Here is a 19573-nt window from a genome sequence, read left to right on the forward strand (position 1 = left end):
AGTACACAGTGAGAAATGGCAGGCTAAGGCTTACCAGTCTCACACAGAACAGAACAATCTCTCTCTGTAACGCTCGGATGCAGCACAGCAGTGTTGCCAAAGCAGTCACAGCGAAAAATGAATGGATCTCTCAGGCAAGCTCTGGTCTTATAAAGGCGCCTTCAGAATTCAAAAAACAGCAGCACAGGCATTGGACGAGACCCTTAGCGTTACGTCACAAGAGTGAGCTGATTGGACAGACGAGGATCAGCTCACTCCTGTTTGAAATTTTGGCGGTTGCGCGGCAAAAACGAAGACGATCACGAAGAATCTTCGAATCTTCGTGATTGTGAGTCTTCGTCTTCGCCTACGGTTTGCCGGCACTGTATTCTGTTCTACGTTCCTTCGGAACGAACAAAAAAACGGCCTCTTCGTGCTCGTTTTCATGTTCGCCCGAAGACGAATGCACAAGTCTAGTTCTTAGTAATTTAGGGGAGAATACAAATTGCACAGAAAAATCTTGAAAAAAAAAATTGCATTAGTTGCAGCAATACAAATATTGTCTTGTTCAGCTGAGAGCCAATTAGGAGAAGTAGGTTCTTATTTAACAGAGTATATATATATATATATATATATATATATTTATTTTTTTTTGTTTTAAATGGCAGGCAGTTTTCTGTGTCCATATACTTAACATTCTTTGCGGAAGATCCAGAGCACTTTAGTGGTTGATTATGCAGTTAACCAGATTTCCTGTTTTTTCCCTCTCTTCAAGCTATTAAATACCAACATTAAAAGGTATCACATTATTAAACAATTTACTTAAATCTGTGTTTATTGAAATTTACAAAAAACGATCAAGAAGAAATGTTTAAAACACCACATATTTTGGTACATTTCCCTTTAAGACATTAGGAAAAAAAAGCATTATAGGTGAAAACCTTAACAGCCAACTTCATTTAACCGAATGTAAAAAGATCATACAATTCTAGGACAAGAGAAGATCATGTTTGTAAGAATAACCACTGTACTCGCAGCAGGCGAACACTGCAGCCTAATAATTTTAGATTATACCTTCTCATTCCAAAAAAACCGTCTCACTGGGAATGGTTTACACTTAAAATTGTAATTGTCCAGCATTACCAACATTTGCTAAACTGAGAATACGTCACTGTGCATGAAAGAGAACCAATCGCGGTGAGTGCTGCAAGAGCCCCGTAAAATGCAGTTTCACGGTATTATACAGATTCAATCTGAAATTACATTAAGTCATCCTCAGTAAGTAAGCATTATGGGACAATATTAGCAATTATTGCAGAAGAAGCTCACCCGGGTTGGACCCACATAATGCAGAATGAATAGGGTTAGGTGAAATGTTTATATCATCTGCAAATGAACCTCAAAGGTTCAATTCTCCTTCTCAATGGTTGTAGGTAAATTGACAGTGCAAATATACTTATAATTGATTAATTGATTTGGATTTACACTGATTGTGTCATAGGACTCTAATAAATTGCCTTAACCGGTAGCCTGAAACCAATTTTATAGAACTTTACAAATGCAATGAAAATTACACACCTACACACTTAGAGTGGCTAAAATCTCATTTGTCTGCACATTAATAATAATATTAGATTCTGATCCTTCATTATTATGTGTTGTGAAGAAATGTAGATTTTTTTTTGTAGTTACAAGGTACCAGCCCTAAAGTCTCTGTTCTATTTGCTCTTTGTTTTGTTGCATCATTTTACTCACAGGCTGCCACTGTTATTGGGCCATCTTGTTTCAGGTAGATCAAGGACCTTGTAAAACACAGACATATAAATTGTTGATCTAGCAAAATCATACGTCTCGTGAATTAATGTTGGGTCTACAATGTTGTATATCCAAGATCAGGTGGGAAGCGCCAATGTTTAGATGAAGCTCAAATGTTGCAGGGCACATCGTGACCAAACATTTTCAATTATGGGATACAATCTAAACAGTATACACCACATACAGCACAAGGATGTTTGCCATTGAAAGGTGCTGGTGCTGCATCCAGCCATTTGTTTTCCCATATAATGACATGAAATCATTCAACATGCAGAGGTACGTTGCAGGCACTGATTGGAGAACAATCTAGAAAAGGATTTTGCTTGATCTTCAGAAGATTCTTCAGTGGTTTCAAACCAAACTGCCAGGCCAGGACACCACTGTCAAAGTGACTCTATTCTTCTGTTCTTTCAACATGGGGATCAGTTCCGCGTTACTCATTCCAATTGCCGACAAGCCATTCACTTCTACTATCTCGTCACCGCACCTTTGTTGGAAGGAGAGGCAATATAGATCAATGCATGTTAAGCAGACAACCCACTGATGTTCTAGAATGTCCACATATTTAAATATTAGCCATGACAATGGTAGCATGTTCAACACATCCATTTCTAGAGCATTTCTATGAAAATGTCATTTTACAGAAGGCTACCAACAGAAGACACATGCCTATGTGGAATTTTTCCAAATGAAATCTGATTTGTTTTTACAATACAAGGTTTCCTATCTTTTCTAGAAATTTATGATATGTACACCATAAACAGATGATGATTGAAGGTACATTTTTCCACTAACAAATGCAGTGGCATATACATTAATCAACTTCCTTTATCTGTAGACCTAGACCCTGCCACTATTGTGGGTCATATATGGGGCAAATTTTCCCCTCCTCGAAAACACCACACTAAGCCGATTCTTTACGGCAATGCGATGACGTCTGTTCCTCCGCAGACTTTCATCAGTCTGTGTGTCTGGCTAGGTGAGCCATTCTGTTCATCACAGGCGGTATGATAAGCAGTCAGAGTGTTTCAGTAGATTGTGCTGAATATACTATTATTACTAAATGATGGGAACCTTAGCTCCTCTGACAGCCACATTAAAAGCCTACAATAAAGCTTTAGAAAAATAGCTTGTATTCTAAATTTAAAGGGTCTAAGGCTTACATGTAATGTAAGGGAATTCTAATTTTCTGAGAGAGAAGTAGATAAATGAAGTGGTGGAGCAGAAGTGGTGGAGGCAAAAACAAAAAAAAGAGAGAGGGACTTTAAACATGCATGTGATAGCCATAAAGCTATTCTCAGTATGGTACTGGACCAGGGACTGATGTAAGGGATCAATCCACTACATCAGGAAAAACGCGCAGACTAGATGGGCCAAATGGTTCTTATCTGCCGTCAAATCCTATATTTCTGTGCTACTGTCCCTTTTAGAGAGATGGTAGCAAACCAAATTCCATATTACACTTGAATATGTAGATAAAGCATATTTTTGTGGACAGCCCTACTGACAGGTTAAGCTCACTTACTTCAATCGTCCATCAAAAAAGGCTGGCGTGGCTGGCACAATCGTTTTAATGAAGAATGGCTGATTCCCTTTGGCTTCCTCATAACCGCCAACAATGCTGAAACCCCAGCTTTCAAAACTACTCTTCCGCAGGGAAATATGCCGGCACCAGTGAAGACAACTGTTGTAAGAAATTAGCACAATTATGTTATATTACTGGAAACTATTTACAAGCCATAGCATTTTATCTATAAATCATTCTTATCTGCTTCAATTTTGCATCCCGAAAACCACTTTTACATTCTATTCATCTTCCTCAGCAATATTGACATTCAAAAAAGGTATACAGAAGGTTTCATACAAAACTACCAGATGAACAACACGCATGTTTAGCAAGTCTGTGAGATCTTGTATCAATAATGTCGCAATTCAAAACACAATTATTCTTCAAAAGGTGGTAAAGTTGCTGTTCCACTTAGATAAAACACTAATAGCATTTATTTAGTGAAGAAAAAAAAAAAAAAAAAAAAACCTTAGATCTGCCATTTTATTTTTAATAGAAAAAAAAAATAGTCTATATTCAGAAGCTGTTTTCCTACTATCTACAGGAACAACCTATTAAGGCTTGCTTTTGTGTCATGATAACTGAGTATTCCCAACAAAAAGTATGAATGAGAAAGAAACATTGGGAAGGTTTAGAATGCTGCATTTAGTTACAAAGAAAGATCAAATGGAAAAGGAACTTTAGGAAGGAGCTGCAAAGGTAATATGTTAAGTCAGACAACAAATCAAATATAAGCTGGATCACTACATACCTGGGAAGAGCAAGCCAGGAGACCCAGAGTGGAGACCAGATCCTGCCACGTTCTCTCGACATTTCACCATCTCCCTCGCTTACCTCCCCGTGCCTCTCTACCCCAGTAAGCTCTAAGGCTTTCAGGACAACATTGTGAGAAGCTGCATTGGTCTTAAGAGCAGACACTGCATCCAAATAACCCAGAGAAGTTAGATCGGTCCCATTAATGCTGAGGAGCACATCCCCTGTGAATAGAAGAGAGATTGTTGCACATCATGTCATAAAAAGTACTGAATAGGAGGCACTCACGTCACACAAAACACCAGACTATTTAGGACAGACACAGCTTCTGTGACAAATGTAAAGATGTATTTTTATACTGTGATGGCTGCTTGGTTACATGTAGATAGATAGATAGATAGATAGATAGATAGATAGAATATTTTTGAGGTAGCTCCTTGTAACAGTGTTGCCCCAACCAACATCACCAAAATGAGTATTAAAGTATTGTATTAGAATGCATTTTGTTGTAATGGCTGTGGCACTAAGGCTATGTACCCAATTTGATGAATACAGTTCAGACAAACTCTCTAGATTGTAAGCATATTTGAGCAGGACCCTCCTCACCTGTTTTTTCTGTAAGTCAAATGGTTATGTTACATACATACTACTTGTTATGTCCTATCTACCTACTGCACAGCGCTATGGAATACGATGGCGATATATAAAACAATAAATAATACTGTTAAAAGCATACTACCCATAATTATATGCCCATTTTCCTACCATTGCATTTACAATACAATTAGCAAAATTAAAGGGTTTGTGCAGTTACCTCTCGTGATTCTCCCATCCCGGTACAGACACCCAACCGGCTGAACACTCGACACATAGATGGGCAACTTGTTTTTATGATCACGTCCGCCTCCTATAGTTATTCCCAGAGATTCTCTTGGCTCTTTCTTCAAGCAAACTACCTTTTCCAGACCAGAAAGAGGCTGAGGTGGGTCCTACACCGGGAAAGAGAAAAAGCAGAAACATAGTCACCAGGGCATGAATTAGATTTCATAAAATAAATAAATAATAGTACTTCAAACAAATATCTAGTTTATTATGGTCAGATCGAATAGTGTCCATAATACCATACACCATCATTAATTATTTACAGATATGTATGCACAACCAACTAAACCAAATTGTCCATCATCTGCTTAGGTCTTTCATAAAACTAGAAGAGTAAGGAGGAACAAATTCAAGATATTTTGTTGGTGGGGATCCGCAGTCAACATAAACCTTCTAAAAGAGTTTAGTAGGTAGCACCCAGACCATCCACCAATCACACACAGCTGTGTTGGCAAGCTGATAGACATAACCTGGGAACTCTCCGGGTTTCAACCGGAGAACTCCAGGAGAAGCGCTGCTTCTCCGGTTCACCACCCAAATTCCTCCAGGTTGTAGGAGCAGGGTCTTAACATGCCCCACGCGTCACCAATTTCTCCTTCAAATAGGATTGTTTCCTTTGATGTCAGCGGGACCGCCGTCAGCAGGCAGTCCTGGCCGTGATAAGCAAAGGTGGGCACCCGGATAGCTGGAGCCCAAAAGTTCCCAGGTATGTGATAGGTGGATGTGATCACATATGTTCTGTGGAGGAATCATCTTCACCTGTGTCTGCTCCACAATGGTGGACACTGACCAGACTTTGGTGAAAAACACAGATTACAATATTTCCAGACTAACAGGACCGCCTGTAGATCGAGAATTCAGTCTGCAGACCCTCCTTCCCACCAAACATGCATATCCTGGTAATGCCATCCCAGCATGCTTTGCGTCACATAATTAGACTAGCACATGCTACCTTATAAAACAGCGTCTTCAAGTTGTTGTCAGTTCATGCTTAAAAGCACTTGTACAGCAAATTTTAAGCCATCACAAGCAAGTTAGTCTTATTATTATATAAAGTAGGTGGAGTGAGCACCCTGAACAGCTCCTAGGAGGATTTACCTAAAACACTACTGCCTTCGGTTGTCTCTTTAGGAACCACGTGTCAAATAAGGTCAGTGTACGAACGTTATTACCTTCTGGTTTGTGGACTTCCTCCTGCATGGATGCTGACTGGGTCTCTTGCGCGAAAGCACAGGGCTCCCCCCATTGCTACTGCTGCTGCTACTACTGCCACTGCCAGAAGAAGCCCCCTCTTCACTTACGTCCATGAGCTGCACTGGGTTCTGCCTGAGGACCACAAAATTCACCCGTGCTTCGCTCATCTAAAACAAAAACACACAACTCTTTAACAAATAATGATTACAATGATCTTAAAACTACAAAAAGAAGAAAGCGTGGGAACGCTCCAAAATGTTTTCTGCACATATTAACTGTAAGTGAGAAATTAAGAGGTCACATGAGAACACACGCTGCCATTTAGCCGCTTCTTATGATTGTTATGATACTCTTTGAATATATATTTATTTTGCTTCTGTTTTTGTATACCAACTGCGGAGGGCAGGACCACACGAAACAAAATCTACAATGTGGTCAATTTGTAGAATGACGATGTCTGACACTATACTGAAAAAATGTCTACATTACGTCAATAACTAGGTAATTTGTGTAAAGCTACATTTAACCTGCAGACTATCTTTATATCAGCAATGAACCTACTCTAAATATTATTGAATTTTTAGCCTAGGCAGATTAATATTTTACAGAACCAGTTACTCAGGATGGTAACTTCTTAGAATGGGTCACTGGAAACACAAAATTCCAGAATTTACCCCAATGACATTGTTACATAGTAATTTCTGGCATTGTTTTAAAACTTTAGATAGCTAATATATATGCCAGTAATATACCCAGCTTTTATATTTTGTAACTGATGCGAGTTTAACAAGGATATGTGTTTGAGAGGTCTTTTGAGGTTTATTTTTGGATCTATGATAGGTTTACTCAATGTGATGACAGAGCCACTCTGCCAGGAGCCTCTAACACTGTTGTGGGACACAAGCCCCTTTCTCCTTTGTGAGAAATTACCTGTATTACGTGTGCTGCTGTTTCTGGTGTCCCTTGCCTCAGATCATGGCCATTGATGGACAGAACTTTGTCATTACACCTCAGCTTCCCATCCTTTGCCGCAAGACCACCATCCAGCAGATCCAGAACAAATACCCCAGTCTCCTCTGTCTTTCTGACCAGCTTGATCCCCAGTGGCTCTGAGCGATCCCTTTTCAGCAGGGTGACATGAATCACCTCCTTGTTGGGAACAGCCGTGTTGTTGCCATCTGCCTGTGGAGGTCTCTGAGAGAAGCCTTTCTCCTGCAGCACGGTCAGGTGCAGGACGGAGCAAGGCTGGCGAATTAAAGCAATAGCTTGACTGTGAGACACGTTGCTGACATTCAATCCATTGACCTGAGCAACAAGGAAGTGGGGGTGTTATTCAGCTAAAAGCTGCATTAAACCGTGATGCAAAAAAACACGTCCTCACCAACATCTGTGTTTAAAGAGATTTCACTGCCATGGATAAGATGTTTAGGAAGCATGGAATGCAACTCGCTTGGTTTTACAAAGAACTCACAATTCATGAATCAGAAATTTCAACATTGTGGTCTCCCAAAATAAAAGATCTCAATACAAACCAGTACAAAAAATATTATACCAGAATAAAGCTGTTCATCATCTATACATCGAAGGGATATGCTAAATGGTATCTATTTTTGTACCCGTTTACCTCACAGGGCTTCCGTTGTGTGGATGCAAAATATGCAATACAACCACAAAGCTAAGCCCTTCATGAGAGCCCGTACACGTATGGGCTCACAATGCATTGTTTTTAATGCATTTAAGGGGTTAAAGAGTTTTTACAGGATTGGATCCAGAAGATTAAAGGTTGGCAACTGTAGCACCGCTTCACAAAAAAAAAGGTAGTAGGAAAGACTCGGCCAACTACAGACCAGTAACTCATTATTAGTAGGGAAATTAACATGCTAAAGGAAAGGGTTAAATAGTTGAATGAAAAAATGCAGTGGGAGACAAAAGCTTGTAGTTAATGGTGCATATTTAGAGAAAGGTCTTGTTACCAATGAGGTATGGTATGTATTTTTGCAGATGATACAACGTCTGCAACAGAGTAGACATTCCTGGTGAAAGAAAAGAGCAATTTAAGTAAACTAGAACAATGGTCCAGAGTGTGGCAGCTGCAGTTTAATGTTGATAAAGGTAAAACAATGCACTTGGGCTACTAAAACCACGAATGGTTTGCAGGATACAAATTATCAAAAAAATCTAAGGGATCTCGCTACATATAGTTTGGAGGAAAACGAGGGGGGATTTGATGGAAACATTTAACTAAGTTACAGTAGGGAAGTTTATTTCAAAAGGAGGAGAAAAATTAAAACAAGAGCTCATTATCTAAAACTAGATGACCAGGAGCTTAGATGTGACGAAGTTTAACTTTACTAAAAGGGTGGTAGATAAATGGAGCAGACTCCAAGCAGCAGTGACTAATACAGTCTGGGAATTTAAGCATAAAGCTATCCTGAATCTAAGACAAAGGACCATGTCTTGCTCAGCGCACAATGCATTGTGGCTCAGATGCACAGCTCATATCATCTGCGCCACTAAAAACAAATGTTGCTGATGGTATTATAAATTGGTCTCAGTTTTGCTGCTCCCTTCAATCATTATACTCACTGGCTCTATGGCATACAATTCTGATGCATCAGTTTACCAACACAAGGTGTGGGCCCATGGGTCATCATGGTGAAGGATGTCTAGGTTATGACATCATAAACTGGTGCCTTTCCTTCTAACATGGGGATTGGAAACTAAGCAAGAGGAGACCTGCGTGCAGAGTGGGGGTAGGGGGTGGTAGATAGAAAGAATTGGGGGATAGATAGTTTTAAGGTGGGGGCGAGATAGTGAGGAGGCAAAAGAAATGTGGTAGTTCCCATGTGTGCAATCTGGGTGCTAAGGCAAGTCCTTTAGATGTAGCATGGGTGTTGGGGCAAGTCCTGTGAGCGCAATCTGGGTGCCATAGCTGGCCTTGGGAGTGCGACCATGAATACTAATGTGCATTTTTCACTTGACCGCACTTTGGTAGTTTTCTGTATGTTTTTATGATTCCAACTTTGTTAACACCATAAAAATTTAATTTGTTGATCTGTGATGAATTAATGTTCATATTCTTAATTGTGCATTCTGATGGGCCAACCTTTCATAGTTTCTTCTAGCTGGTCCTTTAATATACTCTAACTGGCCCTTAATGTATTATTATTAGACACAATACAGCTACTTGGTGTAAAAACTAGGAAAGCTTGAACCAATGGCCCAGCGCACGAAATTAAAAAAAATATATTAATATACTGATGTGATATTGGGAGTTATGCTGTACCACAGTCAGTGTCTGCCTCAGTATATAGTGATGGGAGATATGCTGTACCACCAGCTGTCTCGATCTTGCTATAATCATAAGAGATACACTGTACCCCGCTCAGTGTCTGGACCACAATATATAATGATAGGCGTTATACTGTTGTGGAAGTTGTGGTATACTACTATCAGGCTCAGCATATATATATATATATATATATATATATATATTGATGAGAGTTATACTGTACCACTGTCAGGCTCAGTATATATTGATGCAAGTTATGCTGTACCACCCTCAGTGTCAAAATGTGAATAAGTCACTGGGTTTGGGGAAATTTGTTTTTTTTGTACAGTTATAGTGGTGGGTACAATTTTATATTCTTGCCTTGGACGCAAAAAGAGCTAGCTCACAGCTTTGCCCCTCTCGCTCAGCTGCTACTTTAAAGTCACAGTGACGGATGTCTAGTGTAATGCTGTTGGGGGGGACAAAAGTATCACTGATGACCTGTTTGGGCCCAAAATGGCACTGACAAGCTGTTTGAAGACAAAGCTGGCACCGTGGGAAGTGAGTGACATATTACATGGTGAAGGCGGGGGGACAAAAGAGGGTGTGGTTAGAGGGTTTATGTTCGATAAAGGGAAGGTGTTGGCAATATTGCCGCACCCACCAGGGGGTAGCCAGTAGGCCTGGCCCTGCTCCTACGACACCCACTGCCCATACAAAAAAGGTAACATTAACAACATGCGGTGCCAAACTCCCTTTTAAATAAAACATTTTAACTTCATTCCAAGAAAATGCTGTGTTAAGAGTACTGTTTTATATATATCCATGGTGTTTCAGGTAGAACAACAAAATATAAGTTTTTATCTTGCTGCAGGGATGAAGTTAATCACCACTAAGTGACAGATTTCAAAACCCCACCTTAATAATGCCCAGAGGGATAATTCACAGTATGCTACACCCATGTGTGGGGTGAGCTTTAACAGATGATTTGCATTTCACACTGTTTTAATGGGCTTCACGTGTCTATAATCAGAACTTTAAAGGTATTAAACACAATGGGGCTGATGCACTGCAAATGCCAACCCTACCTAAATAAAACACATCCCACCACTTAGTCTTTGCCAATCTTTGGGTATCCTGTTGTATTTTTGTGCATATCTTTACATAGCCAATGTCTTGTTTACATACACTGGTGCTGCTGTATAAAACTTTAATGGTGTTGTCTTTTCAAGACAGTAGCATTTTTTTTTATGGAAAAAAAGTTGATAAAGTTTATATGACTGAGAAAACAGAATTATGATATTGTCAAATGTCACATGATCACACCTTAGTCCTACTGCATAAAATGTTTTTTACCCCTTAGTGACATAGGATGTAATATTACATCAACGGGGAAAAAAAAAAACGTTATCTTCAAAAATCGTGGCAATGTTTGGCACAGATTGGCTGTAGCTGTCATAGTAAAATACTTTGGGTTGCCAACTTTCAAAAACTATATAGCAGCCGTTTTGGTTATGCAATTAGGGCCCAAGGGCCGGCATTTCACATTAAGTTATTTTGCCTAAATAATGGTACATCACTGGTACGCATATTCTGTTTAGTGACTAACACATTACCCTGGTCCATGACTAGCTCCTCATAAAAGGAGAGAGCATGAAATACACAATATTACTTAGTATATTGTGTTTTGTTGTTCTTCAATTGCTGTATATCCTACACATGTTATGTAGTTAGAAGTTAAACAGGACTTGTCTTAGAGTTTGTAGACAAACAGTAGCAATTAAATAAAATACAATGGCTAACAAGATAAGATGTTGTTCATTATGTACAGTATTTAAAATACTGATGTTTAATAAACACAAATACAAGATCTTGATTTGAGCCTAACCTCCAGTATGTGGTCTCCTGGTGTCAGTTTGCCATCTAAGGCCACCAATGAATCTTTTAGAACTTCCTGCACCACAATGTTCCCTAAAGGAGTGTCCCTGCCGCCTACAATCCTCATCCCAAGCTCCTCCTCAGGGTCATCTCGATGAATCACCACAGTTGTCGTCTCAGCTACCAAGCTTGTCCTGTGAGGCTGATCTGAGGGTAGTAATGGAGAAATATGAAAACAAATATTACTAAACTAGTGTTGACACATTATAACTCTGCAAAAATTACACAGCTGGTTCATTAATAGACGTATCTCTGTACTCTTACCGTCATCATGTTCATCAAAGGCTGGATTCACCAGACCTGGCTCAGATGTTCCAAGTGCCACGACAGCGGCCAGAGAAGATTCTGCCAGGACAGAAGAGATGCCGCTTGCCTGAGATGGAGAAGAATGTGCATCCTGAGGTTCCTTCCCTAAAGGGTTGTGCTTCTTTTCCTTCTCTCCTCTGTATTTCCTATAGCCTGGACATCTACAAAAAGAAACATCCGATAAATGGACAATCCTTATCACAAGATCCAACACGCCCAAATGGCACATGTACTGGTAAAATGTATTTAAGTATTTATCCAACCAGGAAAACCCATAAAATTTCCTTGCTTAAAACATTACCTCCAAGAAAATTACCAACAAAAACCACATGTTTCTGTTTAAAGAGGAATATCAACATTACCTACAAAGCATACTATTTTTTATATTATTATTGGTTAATTAGGGAAAAATATTGTCAAGGTATTTATATACTCCAACAAGTTTAACCTTACAGATCACTAAACAAAAGGGCCAATCCAGTACACGAATGGCTGCAAATGCCAACACAGAACTGTTGAGAACGTTACTTGAGCCAACATGGGAAGTCAGCGAGATAAAACCTTCAGCCTCCCAGAAAGCAGAGAAGTCTCTACCAGGTCTGCACATTGTACTTTCATATTACTGGTTTAAGCAGCAAAACTTTCTGCTAATCTGTCAGATCATGTGATGTCAGCCAGGCTACTCCTGTTTTATGTGCTAATTTCCATGTAGGTTATTCCACATACTTATGTTATAAATTATCTTTTCTAATTTATAGTAAATATGTTTTATGGGTGGAATTGATGGGAGCACGTACCATCATGTTACTCAATTCCACTCACATCAAAAGAAATTACTCGGAAACCTTTCCAACTTTTAGACTATAACCTTTGAAGTAATCAAGCCTGTGCTCGTGGAGTGCACACTAGCATTCAATGCACAAACATGAGATGACAAGTTATCCATTACCCTCTTCGCTGGACCCGGTTATTTCCAAGTCAATAGTTTTGAGTTCAACAAGTATATGGTGAATGTACAGTCTTCCAACAGTATAAATTATTAACCATGTATCCTCCCCACCTTTCCATCTCTCAAACCAATACCTTCTTACCTCCTCCCTATTGTAACCTCAGGAGAGGAGTTTCCTGGCGGGAGGCATGTGTAAGTAGTTACCCATTTATAAAGAAAAATGACATGACCATGGAAGTAGTAGCTAATAGACAACTATGTGCCTGCACATCACAAGAACTTTAAATTACAATAGCTGAGGTGGTAAAGATTAGCCACAACTACTCCAGTCTACAATTTCTGTAATGGCTGACTGTATATCACGGGGCTGAAGTCAACAACAAAAAAGTTAGTGTGTAGTGTAGGCCACCACAACCACAGTCTATAACTAGCAATACAGCTGGCTGAATATTATTCTAGATGCCATTAACAAACAGTGTTTGTACTGAATACTTATTGTACCATCTACTGTAGCCACTATCCCCATCAACAGCCAATGTTGCTGCCCAACATCATGGGAGCTGCAATCATGAAAAGTTAATGTTGTGTAGTGTAGCTCTGTGATGCACAGCAAACATTATGAGGTATTACAAAAAAATACAAAAATAAAAGGGTAGTAAAAAAGGGACAGAGGTTTGGGACCAAAATAGGACACTTGGTAGTTTTGCAGCAGTTGTGGCTAACAGTTTGCACTCAAAGTGCTGTTATTACATTTCACACAAAGTTCAGCCAACCAAATATATGGCTGAGAAGCATGTGATGTGCATTGGTACAGCAGCAGCACTACCCATCCATAATGACATAAAAGATAACATTTGGCACTCTAGTTGTTGAGTACTCACTTTCCCATGATGCTTAGCATACCAGACTGGCTGAGAGTTAAGTGAAATGTAGTCTCAACAGGTGGAGTATTAACTAACCCTAGTGGCAATACAGGTTTTAAATAAACTACTTCGTGTCTGTACCACGCAAACTGTGTCTCTGCGCAGGTGGGTGCCTGTGAAAGAGCAGCTGCCAGAGTGAAGGGGAGGAGACCAGCTAGAGGGAAAGGGCTTTCTGTGCAAATCATGGGAGGAAACGAAAGAGTATTTTGATGAATCCCCTTTATGCATCCGATGCATAGGTTTCCAAATATACATTCTGGGTGTTATTCACTTAAGCAAGGGTTTGCAGATCAATAACAGTTTCAACTCAACGACTTCATTGTGCAATATATGAGTGAGATTTGTTGTAAAACAACCTCACAAGCCGAGCTCTGCAGGGCCAGTTAAACCTTTGCATTACCCTTCATAATGGATATTTAAAGCAGTGAGTCCAAACTAGAACTCACCTACTCAGACTTTATCGAGTAAACCACTTTGAACCATGGAAACTCCAAACTATTAGTGTATGAGTAACTTCTAACAGAAGCATCATGACACTTTAGTACAGGAGTGTCCACATTTTCTGCAGTGGGCCACTTCATCAGAAATGTATGTGTGCGTGGGATGCACTCATTTTTCACTGAGTGGAAAAATGGCCTTTAATAAGATGCAAATTGAAAAAGTAAATGACACAAAACCTTTATTTTTCCTCTCACTGATTTCTGGGTCTAGAAAGTTTTGTCCTGTGAAGTGACTACAGATTCAGGATTCTGGATAAGTAAAAAATAAATAGTTCTATTTATTCTAGGGATGCACTGAAATGAAAATTCTGGACTGAAACCAAAAATTCAGGATTCACTTAGACGAAGCCGAAAATGACCGCCCCCCCCCCGCCTTTAAAAAAAAAAACAAAAAAAATGTAATATATATACATATGATTGTTAACAGCAATCTCAGGCATACCCAGGCTGGTTGCCTGGGCATGATAGGTGTGTGATTGCTGTTAACAATATTAACATATATATGATTGTTATATATTTTTTTCCAATTTTGGTGTGTTACTTTTAATAAGTGTGGTTAACACACCAAAATTGGACAAAAAAACAACAATATTTATATATATATATTATATAATTGCTAACAGCAACCACACTCCTATCATGCCCAGGCAACAATTAAATGCTGGAACCTGGGCATGATAGGACTGTGATTGCCGTTAGCAATCACACTTCTATAATGCCAAGTTAGCCAGTACATGATGAAACCTGGCTAGCTGCCCCTTGTGTATTGATGCTGCCAGTGGTATGGGGTCTGCACATAACTTATTAGCACATTAATGCTATCACACACAAACTCTTTCATTCACCGATTAATTCCCTCAATCACGCATACTCATTCATACAACCTTCCCCACCCCCTTACCTGCAGCAACAAGTCTGTGGTGCCGCTCGCAGACTTCCGCAGGGGCCGCGCTGCTTCCCTCTGAGTTGTTCGCATTCTGTGCAAGCAACTTCTCTTGTACCGCACAGAGGAAGCAGGAATGGAGCAGAGTCATGGGATGCAACATAAACTCACGAGAATCTGCTGGGTTCCGCTTCCCCTGTGCGGTACAAAAGACACTGCTCGCACAGTGTGTGCAAGCAACCCACAGGTAAGCAAAAGGGTCCTTGCAATCCTGCAATCCCAGTTGCCCTGGCTTCAGATAGATCTCACCCGGGCCGCACCTCGAGGTCTGGCAGGCCGCCTGTTGGACTGCCCTGCTTTAGTAGAAAATATGTTTTTGTGTGTGAAACAGTGATTTTTCTTTCTCCCTTTGAAACCTGCACCCAAGCCTGTGTCTTCAGACTTTGCTCGGCTTTACTTTAACATAGGAATATTAGCATTATGTACAACATACCAGCCACAAAAGGCACCCTAAGAGGAAAAAAAAAACAGGACTTTGCCCATCTTGAAAACTTGCCAGTAGGTCCGTGTCGCTGATAAGCAAACAAAAGTCTGTTAATCACTGAAACTTGTAACGTACCAACGCCCGGGATTTGAACTTGAATATCTCGGGTAAACACAATTAGAGAGCTGATTTCTTCTGCCTTTCCATGCTTATTAATGTCAATTCTGTAATTCCCTTTGAAGTTGGTGAAAAGTAGAAACTGTGGGGTAATTACTAATAAAAACAGTAAAAGTTCCATTGTGAACATTCAGAATTTAGATTAAGCCTTGCCCATACCACAGAACATCTATCCTTTGGGGAACAAAGTCCATATAGACACCATGGTAAAATGGCACTGAAACCTCTGGTGCAGAGCTATGTTGCTATGATTAGCGCTATATGCAGTGCAGAGACAAAATTAAAGGAACAGTCATGTCATTAGGAAGTATACCTCACTAGGTCTCATTGATAGCAGGTTTATACAGCTTGTAGGCTACAAGGTCATACATTTGAAGGCAGAAGCTTTCACTTTTTTTTTAGGTAGGCAGGGATAGGGCTTAGGTTGCAGGTATATAAGTGTATTGACAGACCCCCAACACACCATATTATTCACTTTCTGTATGCCACATATTCTGTGGCTTATCCCGTATATCATTTATAAAAGGAAATCCAGTATATTCTTATAGTTTTCTCTTTATTCTCTCGGACTATTATACCCCCAGCATTTAATTTGTATTTATTAAAATTTACATTTTGGGGGGTAACTAGAAACCACAGGACCCTTGTACGAGAATTATTTCGCTACAGCAGATGTTGTGTATTCAGATATATAGATATATACACACACACACACACATATATATACATACATACACACACACACACACTACTGTTTCTTTGAATCGTTAATCCTTGTATAAAAGCCTTATACATTTTTAGCCATGTGGTATCAATCCATTGAATAAATGAACAGTATTGCACCTGTTGCGAAGATGAGGCTCCAAGTCTGAACGCTGCATGACCTGTTTGCATTCTGTTAGGAAGGGACAGACCACACTCAGCTTATCCAGCAAGTTCCTCACAAGCAGGCTGGACTTGTGACAGTCCTGGAAGCAAAGCTTTTTACGGTCCATGGGACAAAAGTCTTTCTCCTTTAGAAAGTTTTTCAGGCACCTGTAACAATAGGTGTGACCGCATGGAGTGTCCATAGGCTGCAGCAGGGGCTGAAGACAGATGTGGCAAACCAGTTCATCATCCACCTCATCCTGGAAATTGTAGACATGGTTCTCATTGAAGAGGTGAGGCTGCCCACACTCAGAGCAGAGGTCTGGAGGTTTGGAGGCTAGGTCTCCTGAGGTAAGGTCCGCCATTGCAGTGTTATGTCTTCACCAATTAATGAAACAAAATTGCAAATTATCTATCCGCAGCATGACGTCCTGATGGAATAAAAGAAAAATATGGCTTTAATTCAATTTTCTTCTAAACACTTTCCAGCCTTTGTAATGCATGATGAAGAACACTTTTTTATTTCTAGAGATGGCCCGGCCATAACAAAATTATTTTTAGAACAAGGCCAAAGTTTGTGTACAGCAGATGCAAAACACAATGGGTGTTATGTAAAAAAAAAAGCGATACTGAAGTCTCATGGGTTTTATCACCATAGCAATAACCACACTAATGACTATTCAAGTTAATTCAAGCATTTCATGGAAGGACAAATAGAAGGGGAAGAAATGAAAATTAAGCAGAAAATACCAATATATTCAAAAGGTACTGAAGTGTTACCCCACATAAAATGGTGATAATTTAAAGGGAATGAGCATAATACATATGTCCATTCTACGTCCCCTTACATTTTTAAATACAACCTCCTACTGCATATTTCCTCCTCTCTTGCATACTTACAAGACTGTCCCTAAGCCATTACATACAACTGCAACCCAATTTGACATCCCTCTTCTTATTTTACATTTCTACGTTTTATAGTCCATTAGCTTAATATCTGATCCACCACAAATGTGGCCTTCTGGCAGACATTCACCAGCTGCCAGAGAGGAGGATCCCCCGCAGCGCTGCAGGGGACCTGGATCCTCCTCCCTGGCAGCCAGGGGACAGGTTGGCAAATAAAAGGAAATAAACAAAAAATGCATTTTTCTCAATCAGTTTTTAATGTGAATTAATAATTACGTATAAAACTTTTTTCTTATAGAGTAGTCATATTCAGGATTTCTTTTTTTCTACATTAATATTCAAATTTTGGGGGGGTCGTCTTATAATCGAGCAAACATGGTATTTTATTCATTACTAGTTAGCGTTGTTCACCCTGTAGCATGGACCAGATGTGAAATGCTACTTTACTTGTAAGATTATATATTTATAAAGCTCTAGTGCGTTCTTTAGCATGGAAAATATCAACACACTGTAGACATAATTCAAGTTGGGCCAATAGATGCTATGAAAAGATAATATGGGAAAACTGGAATGTACCCTTAAATCTTTTCCAAACATCAACCATTAAAGACTGTAGAAACCACTGGTTTAATCTGAGATGCTTGTCACAGAAATCAAAGTATATAACAAAACCAAACAAAATTTGCCTATTTAATAAAGCTATGTTGACAATGAGTATAAAAGGAAAAAATAAAAATTTTATGTATTCTGAAGTGGAGCGTAATTCCCAAAAAGTATTTACAGCTGCGAAGAATTTAAGGCTTGCATGACCATGTATCCAGCTGGTAGCCCTTTGGCCTATTGGTCTTCATAATATATGGGCCTTCCCAAAAAAAAAACGCTGCCTTACAGGAACTCGCCAACAACACTTTCATGAAGCAAATATGTTTGTGGTAACAATATTAGTTGACTCTTTGCCAGAGGCCCCGGTGGCTGCAATGTCTGCTCTGCCCATCCTTGCACGTGGGAGGATTAACTGCAAAAGATGTTCTCCTCTCAGCACCTATATATTTAATAAACTGGAACTGGATGAAATGGGTTTTTTTTTGCTCTGTATGAGCAAGATAAATAATGATTTAATAATGTTAATTAGAGGGATAGAAAGGACAATCCTGAAAACACATAACAATATGTTCCTCCTATTTTATTAAACAATTAACTTTTATGTATTTTTCGTAGTAAAAAATGCACACGGCAACGTGTTTCTGGCTTGAGGCAGGTCTAATGTGGGGTGCGCGCTATTCACGCAGACTTTAAACACATCATACAGAGAAATAACACCATATAAGCAAACATAACAATCAACATAGAACCCCTAGTAACATACAGCCCAACATTGAGCAATTTCAAGTATGTGAACGCACAGATAACTATCAAATGTATACACATAAAATGTATCACTCTAAAAAGGTGTGTAACTTAAACTTGTAACGTTCTCACAAAAACAAAACGGATAAGATATAACAATGTGAACTATAGCGACAGCATTATGGGAGTAGTGTGCAAAAATACTGGAAATCTGCACTTCAAAAGACTTATCACACTTCTCTATGCCAGGGATCCATACAATAACTAAATATCCGTCATCTTTACTATATTTTACAGATTTACACAACAAACCAACATAATTGCACTGTCCATAACAATATCCGTAATAAAAACCTAAGCTTTGTGACTATTTCAGTTCTCAGGATCGTGAGAATAACTCAGCCCCATCAACTTAACATTTACTAACTTGACGATTGTGGTTGACTGGTTCAGGCACTCTTTCTAAGGGTAAGTGGCGATGTCCTGTCCATCAGGACAGGACATTGATTAGATAATGCTGGCTCTGCCACTGATCTCAACTTCCATGAACCGAACGTTTAACTAGAAGAAAAAATAAATAAAAAAAATAATAGGAGCTTTTTCCTGATTGACGGCTTTAGGTAGCCAATCAGTACCAAGAAATATCAGATTAGAGGTGGAGGGCTGCTGCAAAACTACAAAACGTACCTCAAGTAATTATTTTAATATGCATTCTGCTTTAGAGGGTTTTCAGGGTCAGTAAAGTGCCCCTTTAAGAAAGGGGAGAGTCTTTAATTATGCCTGTGAGTCTAGACTGGATCATTTCTAGTTGGTAGGGATGATTTGTATACAA

General features: G+C 39.4%; 1 protein-coding gene across 1 annotated transcript; it reads right to left on the reverse strand.

The window, feature by feature from the left end:
* Positions 1-2145: 2145 nt before the first annotated feature.
* LOC149287493 (ligand of Numb protein X 2-like) lies at positions 2146-16853 on the reverse strand. The gene is made up of 9 exons (XM_089492834.1): positions 16465-16853; positions 11664-11866; positions 11350-11546; positions 7121-7495; positions 6169-6357; positions 4929-5103; positions 4113-4338; positions 3320-3478; positions 2146-2281 (listed from the first exon to the last, which is right to left on the reverse strand). Exons 1-9 carry the CDS (start codon positions 16851-16853, stop codon positions 2146-2148), a joined length of 2049 nt encoding a protein of 682 aa, XP_089348960.1.
* Positions 16854-19573: the final 2720 nt, after the last annotated feature.

Source organism: Sceloporus occidentalis, unplaced genomic scaffold (assembly GCF_023333645.1).
Source record: "Sceloporus occidentalis isolate IW3139 unplaced genomic scaffold, rSceOcc1.0.p SCAF_60, whole genome shotgun sequence".
Classification (NCBI taxonomy): domain Eukaryota; kingdom Metazoa; phylum Chordata; class Lepidosauria; order Squamata; family Phrynosomatidae; genus Sceloporus; species Sceloporus occidentalis.